The 8,490-nt window shown below is 44.7% G+C and overlaps 1 protein-coding gene across 1 annotated transcript; it reads right to left on the reverse strand.

Moving 5' to 3' along the window:
* Positions 1-514: 514 nt before the first annotated feature.
* On the reverse strand, positions 515-5,068 carry LOC105180102. The gene is made up of 6 exons (XM_011103753.1): positions 4,828-5,068; positions 4,018-4,735; positions 3,673-3,898; positions 2,858-3,112; positions 1,932-2,770; positions 515-911 (listed from the first exon to the last, which is right to left on the reverse strand). Exons 1-6 carry the CDS (start codon positions 5,066-5,068, stop codon positions 515-517), a joined length of 2,676 nt encoding a protein of 891 aa, XP_011102055.1.
* Between the last annotated feature and the right edge of the window lie 3,422 nt (positions 5,069-8,490).

Below are 8,490 nucleotides of genomic sequence, written 5' to 3' on the forward strand. Positions count from 1 at the left end.
TCACTGGCCCAATAGAGATTGGGCAACAGATATTGAATGGGCGACACGGAAATGGAGAGGTAAGCACATTATTAATAGAGCTTACCGTACACTACTGGCAGCGTGTGTTTACCACATATGGAAGGAGAGGAACTTGAGGAGATTTGATCATACTGAGCGGACACCGGCCACATTGAGCATACTAATCATCAATGACGTCAGACAGAGGATTCTTAGCATTGATTTAGCATCGTCAGTCAGTACACGAGCATTGTGTAGATTATGGCGTATCCCTTGGGTAGAGGGAGAAACCAGTTGATAATCCCATGTTGTACTGTACCATTACTCTTTATTAATGAAATTTACATTTACCCAAAAAAAAAAAGTCATCAGCAAATCCCAGTTGGAAGATTCTAAAATCGTCACACTTCCAATGGAATGCGAAGTTCATGTCCTGCTCGATCAGCTGTAGTATTCCCACATGTAGAACCTCCATCACAAGGACGAAGAGATATGGTGATAAGGGGTCGCCCTGTCAAAGCCCTCTGGCACCCGCAAAATATCCATGTGGCTTTCCGTTCATCCCCACCGAAAAGGAAGGTGAACTGATACACTCCTCAACCCATCGACTGAAAGTCTCTGGGAAACCGAAAAGCTGAAGCACCGATAGCAGGAAATCCCATTCGACAGTGTCATACGCCTTCCGAATGTCAACTTTCAAAGCACATCTCGGTGGGAGTCGGGCCTGATTGTAACCAGTGAAGAGTTCCTGTGCTAACATAACATTATCCCCTATGCTCCGGCCAGGGACAAACGCTGCCTGGCAGGGGCTGATAATCTTGTCCAATATCACACTCAATTTTTTGGACAATAAGTTTGGCATGTGCCTTGTATAGACTGTGGCGTATCCCTTGGCCAGTCGAGGGAAGCGCCTAATGAGGGACACTGTTGTACTATACTTTCTTCTTAATGAAAATTACACTTACCCAAAAAAAAAAGTTATTATTACGTTTAACAAATTTACTACACAAATGCATGGGTCTAAAACAACGTTTGGGTCAAGTTTCATGGAATTCTCAAAACGTACAAAATTTAGCTGTTTTGCATGGTTTTATTAAAGCCAGTTTGTTTCCCTTTTCCACTATATTCTAGTTATTATTACGCTTAGCAAATTGTTTTTTGGTAAATGTACTTTTCATTAAGTAAAAAATGGTACAATACAACAAAGTGATCATCTGGTGGTTTCTCCCTCGATAGGCCAAGGGATACGCCATAGTCTATACAAAGCTCGTGTACTGACAGAACTAGCTAATGAAATACTAATGATTCTGCCTGACATCATCAACTATCAATAACACCATGGTGCTCGGAGTCCTCTCTCTTTGCTCAAAACGTCTTATGTTTCTCTCCCTCCAAATGTGGTAAACAGATGATGCTAGTAGTGCTCGATAAGCTATGTTAACGATGTGCTTACCCCTCCATTTGTGAGAAGCCCATTCAATGTCATTCGCCCAGTCTCTATTGGGCCAATGAAATCGTACCTTTCTCCGGATTGCTGTGAGACACTGTCGGCTAAATCTGAATTGGAAGAAAAGGTGTGAATGTGTCTCTGTTGCCCCCTCGTTATAAAGTATGCAATCGCCAATGTGAGATAATCATGGTTTGTCTGTCGTAGGCAGCTTGCCAAGAATAGCAAGCCATAGGATGAATAAGTGACGTGGAATCTTTAGCGAGCCCGAAAGTAGCGAGCCCAACCTACTTTCGGTCCTGGGGGATCAAATAAACTGTAGAGAGACTGTGTTGTGGGTCGACCCTGATCAAATCTCCATAAGATCCAGTCATTTTCTCCACGGATTGTGGGTAATACATGTATGATCTCCAAGCACTCGAAATCCATGATAAGCGGCCACTGCCATTCTCCTCCACTAATCACCGTGCTGAGTTTTGCTGACTTCTCAAGTCCAAGGAGCCTCGATCCACGTGGAAATGTCTCAATAAAAGGTCCGAGGTAATGCCACGGGTCCTGCCAAAGGTGAAACTTCCGCCCATCTCCGATTTGGTTGTCCACCATAGGGCGGAGAAAAATCCGTAGACGTAGGAGTTTCCTCCAACTCCATGAACTTCCATGATCTCGGATTGTCCATATGGAAGTGTCTCGTAACTGGTCATGGTATAGCCATTCAACCCAAATAGAGGTTCGATCACACTGAATGATATCACAGAGTTTCTTAGTCATTAAGGCTCGATTCAAGGTAGTAATGTCCTTGAACCCAAGACCTCCCTCGTCCACCGGCCTACACAATTCTTTCGATGCTACCTTAGCATAGCCACTATTTGTTGAGCCCTTCCATAAGAAGTTTCGCAGTCTCTTCTCAATTTCGTTCGTAATTCTCTTTGGTAAAATGAACGCTAAAGTCCAATATAAGCTCAACGACATGAGTACAGATTTAATAATTTGTACCCTACCGGCATATGAAAGTGTCATTCCCTCCCAACCAGCAATACGTTTATCGATTTTCGCCAATAATGGTTGACAATCAGCAATAGTTAATCTGGAGGATAATAGAGGTAGACCTAAATACCTCAGTGGCAGGAGTCCCTCCTGAAATCCAAGTGCTTCCAGCATCTCCTCACGTAAACCCTGTGCTGACCGTGAAATAATAAGATGACTTTTTTGTACGTTCAGTCGGAGGCCCGACCAAACGGCAAATCGATCCAGCCCTCTCTTAAGGACCTCAATAGAGTCTATATCCGCACGGCAGAATAACAACATGTCATCAGCAAATCCCAGCTGAAAAATCCGAGCTGAATCACACTTCTAATGAAAAGAAAAGAGCCCATCCTGGTCCATCATCTGTAGGTATTCCAAGTGTAACACCTCCAAGACTAGGACAAAGAGGTACGGCGATAGAGGATCACCCTGTCGAAGTCCTCTTGCACCCGAAAAGAATCCATGTGGCTTTCCATTCAATCCCACTGAGAAGGATGGTGTAGTGACACATTCCTCAATCCACCTGATGAATGTTGGTGGAAACCCAAAAAGTTCCAAAACTGCAACTAGGAAGTCCCATTCAATTGAGTCATACGCCTTTCTAATGTCAACTTTTAACGCGCATCTGGGAGGTAGGCGTGACTGATTGTATCCCGAGAAAAGTTCCTGAGCTAGCATGATATTGTCTCCGATACTTCTGCCAGGACAATAAGTTTGGCAATAATCTTGTAGAGGACATTGCAACAAGAAATAGGTCGAAAATCACCAACAGACATAGGGGAGTGTACCCTCGGGATAAGCGCTAAGAATGTGGTATTGATTTGTTTTAAGAGCCTCCCGGTATTGAAGAAATCCAACACCGCCCTCGTAACCTTGCCTCCCACAATCGGCCACAACTAGGAAGTCCCATTCAATTGAGTCATACGCCTTTCTAATGTCAACTTTTAACGCGCATCTGGGAGGTAGGCGTGACTGATTGTATCCCGAGAAAAGTTCCTGAGCTAGCATGATATTGTCTCCGATACTTCTGCCAGGACAATAAGTTTGGCAATAATCTTGTAGAGGACATTGCAACAAGAAATAGGTCGAAAATCACCAACAGACATAGGGGAGTGTACCCTCGGGATAAGCGCTAAGAATGTGGTATTGATTTGTTTTAAGAGCCTCCCGGTATTGAAGAAATCCAACACCGCCCTCGTAACCTTGCCTCCCACAATCGGCCAGGCAGCTTTGAAGAAGCCTGACGAGTACCCATCAGGACCCGGTGCCTTATCCTCTGCAATATCGAACACTGCCTCTTTGACATCCGAGGGGGTGAATGGTGATAACAGAGAATTGGTTTCATCTTCAGTCACCAGATGTCTAGCCCACGGTCTAAGGAACTGAATATCAATCACGTCCCGTCTTCTTTGTCCTCCCAAAAGGACACTGTAATAAGATACAAATTCATTGACAACAGCCCCTGCTCTGTGTGAGTGATCCCGTGCTCATCATTAATTTGCAAAATTCTCCTTGCTACCCGTCTCTGTGCAATCTTGCGAAAAAACACCTTAGAGCATTGTTCACCATCTTTCATCCACTCCATTTTTGCTCTCTGATGTAACATGATTTGTTCGAGCTTCGCTGCTTTGGCCAAAACCATCCGACAACAGTGCTCCAAGTATAAGAATACTTCCTCCTGCCTGTTGGCACTAACCAGGTTTTGTGCCGCCTCAAGAAATCCGTTTGCCAACTGTACATTGTGCGATAAATCTCCCTTATTTCTCCTTTGTTCTCGGAAAATTGGTTTCAGTGCTTTAAGTTTCCGAGTTACCGCACACATCGGTACACCAACTACCTCATGTTTCCAAACATTCTGCACACTGGGAATAAATTTTGGTGAGCGGGTAAGATAATTATCAAAACGAAATATACCTCCCAACTGCTGCTGTCTATCCCCACATAACACTAGTGGTGAGTGATCCGAGGTACGTGGGGTGAGGCTCAAATATGTGGAAGTGGGGAACCGGGCAATCCATGTATCATTAATGAGCATCCTATCAAGTCGCTTCGATGGACTTGCACTACAATTGTGCCACGTGTACCATTCTCCTTGCATGGGTAGAGGTAACAATCCGGCATTCTGGATACAATAATTGAATTCCTCCATTGCAGGCCATATGTCACCAGAAGCTCCACAGACTTCACTGAGATCACGTACTGCATTAAAATCACCTCCGACTAGCCCCATTCTCCTTGCATGGGTAGAGGTAACAATCCGGCATTCTGGATACAATAATTGAATTCCTCCATTGCAGGCCATATGTCACCAGAAGCTCCACAGACTTCACTGAGATCACGTACTGCATTAAAATCACCTCCGACTAGCCTCGGAGTATCCATGCACTGGATGGCAATTGTACTAAGTGAATCCCAAAGTGATCGTCTGTCCGCTAGCTCTGTAGCCCCATAAATGACAGTAATATCAACTGATTCCTGAAGAGCTCGGATAGTGACATGACAGTGTAAAAATTGTGTACTCAACTCAACCACAGTAACATCAAGAAAATTGTCATCCCATCGAATCCAGATACGATTACCCGTCAACGCATAATTCATAAACCATTTTCAATGGGGTAATAAAAAAGACTGAATATGAGAAGCATTATTAACTCGTACTCGAGTTTCAAGGAGACCAATGAAATGTAACTTGAACTCAGCCACAAGATCCTTTACTGCAAGCTGATGGTCCCTCTTGTTCAGGCCATGCACATTCCAAATTGCCATATTCAACATGGATCACCATACTTGGGGCTGCTTGTCTTAGGACCCCTAGAAGCGTCATCTGCATCTTCAAGCATCTATAAGGCGTCAAAAGTATTATAAATGACTAGCGCCTTACCCTTATCCTCACGTCTCTTTTCACGATGTGTGGGAGACGCATGTATGTCCGACCGTGGTGAAGTACCTTCCAACGGCGGTAAAGAAGAACTCCGAGAAGGAACTGCAATTGCATCCCCCGACGTTTCATCGCGTTTGTCCTGCATTCGTGGTACCCGCGATCCTCTTGACTTGGGTACATAAACGGACACTGGTGGTTTAATGGGTTTGGCTATTTTATTCAACGAACAATCTTTTATAGAGTGGCCCAAGCTCATGCAACCCGTGCACTTCGGGGGAACCCATTCATATTCGACATCGACCTTGCAAGGCGTTTCCCCTCCTTCCTCGTCCGGGGTCATGATAATGATGTGTTTCGGTAGTGTTGATGTGATATCAAGCATGACGCATACACGAGCAAAATCCAGCCTCGTGCATGCTCTCATTATGGCATCCGGGTATAGAGGTTTTCCCACTCCACTAGCCACCGTACTAAGGCCCTCTTCTGTCCATAACTCCACTGGAAGGTGTCATAATTTAATTCAAATAGGAACCTGTGTATGCTTTAGTTTCCTCAAAACCATTCCCGGCTCCCATTTTTGTAATACTATTGGCGACCCTGGAAAAGCCACGGTCCTCCTTCAATGATATCTTCCATCACAATAATTGTTTTGAACTGAAAAAAGAAGAACCCATTATTGGTAGCTGTAACCTCAACTAAATCCGACCAGACTGGCATCGCAAACTCCTTCACATGATGGAAATACGGTCTTTTTCCAAGAAAGTATCCCACCGCAGTAGTCCTCCATCGTTTAGAACCGTTGCGTATAATATCTAGTGTCGGTCGCACAATAACATCCCCATTTTGCAAGGTAGGCGCAATAAATGTGAGGGTCTTGCGGGTGGAGTTGTTGAACGCTTGGGCAATTTTATCGTCAACTGTCGCATCCGGACAAGTATGCAAAGGAATATTCCCCACGAACAATCCCGTATGATTAGTACTCAAATTTTGGAATTTAAGATTTTTTTGCAACACATCAGTAGTGACATCAGCCTTAGCAGTTGCATCAGCAGTGACATCAGCCCTAGCAAGTACATCATCATTGACATCAGCCCTAGCAGTTACATCATCAGTGACATTAGCCCTAGCATCAGTGACATCAGCAGTGACATAAGCCCTAGCAGTTACATCATCAGTGACATCAGCATTGACATCATATGCCACGTCAGCCTCTACCTCATCCACACATGTCGCCACATCATCCAAACTCGCTGCCACTTCAGCGCCACTTGCTCCACGTCCGTTCGCCGGCGAGATGGTCGGAGAACCGTCGTCAAGATGTCCCGACCATTTGCCCATCACTCCGTCGCCGTCCGATCACCAGAAACAGAGGAAGAATCCTGCAAAGACATAGCAGCAGTTATCTTCGCGTTTTCTTCAGCACTTTCCGGCGGAAAATGAACCGTCACCCTCTCACCTGTTATTTTTCCGACCAAACAGTCCTTTCTCACCGGCCAGACGCATCTCACGGGTTTGCGAATAGGTACCGGCGCCGTAACCAATTTATTTGCAGCAAATCGTCCGAATTTCTTCTCCCATCGTGTTTTGAGATCATTGAGCGCAGCCTTGGATTTGTCATCTCCATCCAATATTCTGTTGGCCAGCAAGAGAAACTTTGGATTTGTCATCTCCATCCAATATTCTGTTGGCCAGCAAGAGAAACTCCTCGATGTTGAAATAAACCGGTGGAGACGAAGAGTCACCACCTCCATCGAGAGCGCGTTTCAGTGCGCCGCTTCCAAACCCTACCTCCGAGCACCCTTGAAACGACTGCAAGATTGGATCTTTCCTCATTGACACGTCTCCTCCATCCCCAATGACGTTAGATTACTCACCAGTGATCGAAAAACCGCCAGTTTCCATCGACTTTTCACCGTGCGTCTTTTCGGCTCCCAAAACCCTAGATCCGACGGTTCCATTGTTGCAGTTTGTACAGACCTCATCCTTCCATCCTCCATCACTGAAACATTATCCCCATCTTCAAAACATCGAAGACGGCCATCTACGGACGAAGATCCGGTGTAAATCATCGGCTTTTTGGTGCGGTCTTCTTCCTCACGCGTTTCTTTGAATTTCTCCGACGATTCATCACATGAAACAGCCCCTTCATGCCGTTCACCATCCTCCACGTCATTCTCATCGCCGGCCGCCTCATCGCCGCCGTCCCCATGGCTGCCGGCCGGAAAATTTTGGGCTAGGGTTTTAGTGTCTGAAATTGAAGGTGTGCTAGTGTGTGTGGGAGAGAGAGAATTTTTTTGGTCCATTTTTTCCAATGCTCCGGCAGTGCCTTACAGAAAATTACGCTTAGCAAATTTACCACATAAAAGAATGGGTCTAGACCTATGTTTGGGTCAAGTTTGTGGAATTCTGAGAACGATCAAAATTTAGCAGTTTGTCACGGTTATTTCAACGCAAGTTTGCTTCCCTTTTCTACTAATTTGTAGTTATTATTACACTTAGCAAATTTACCACACAAAAGAATGGGTCTAGACCTACGTTTGGGTCAAGTTTCGTGGAATTCTGTGAACGTTCAAAATTTAGTTGTTTGTCACGGTTTTATTAAAACAAGTTTGTTTTCCTTTTCTACTAACTTGTAGTTATTATTAGGTTTAGCAAATTTACCACACAAAAGAATTGGTCTAGGCTAACGTTTGGGTCAAGTTTCATACACGATTATCAATGACAAAATAGCTCATGCATTCCATAACTCCACTCGCAAGACCCTATCGTATGTGGCTCCAACAATGCAAAACGGGGAGGTAATAGTGCGACCAACATTGGATATTATACGCAATGGGTCTAAACGATGGAGGGCCACCACGGTCGGATACTTCCTTGGAAAAAGACCGTACTTTTACCATTTGAAGGAATTTGCAATGTCGGTATGGCCAGACTTCAAGGAGGTCACTGGTACAAATAATGGTTTCTTTTTCTTACAATTCAAATCAGTCGCTGCCATGGAAGATGTCATTGAAGGAGGGCCGTGGTTATTTCAGGGGCAGCCTATTGTTCTTCAAAAATGGGAACCAGGGATGGTATTAAGGAAACTACAGCATACTCAAGTTCCTGTGTGGATCAAATTACGTCACCTTCCAGTCGA

Source organism: Sesamum indicum, unplaced genomic scaffold (genome assembly GCF_000512975.1).
Source record: "Sesamum indicum cultivar Zhongzhi No. 13 unplaced genomic scaffold, S_indicum_v1.0 scaffold00323, whole genome shotgun sequence".
NCBI classification, from domain to species: Eukaryota; Viridiplantae; Streptophyta; class Magnoliopsida; order Lamiales; family Pedaliaceae; genus Sesamum; species Sesamum indicum.

Bases quoted from the DNA above. Each gene is read 5' to 3' on its own strand.
- LOC105180102 (XM_011103753.1), bottom strand. From the start codon at position 5,068: ATGAATTATGCGTTGACGGGTAATCGTATCTGGATTCGATGGGATGAC. The intron at 4,736-4,827 runs GTGATTTTAATG...TATTGTATCCAG, and splicing joins TACTCCGAGGCTAGTCGGAG to AATGCCGGATTGTTACCTCT. The intron at 3,899-4,017 runs GTTTTTTCGCAA...ATCTTATTACAG, and splicing joins GGTGAACAATGCTCTAAGGT to TGTCCTTTTGGGAGGACAAA.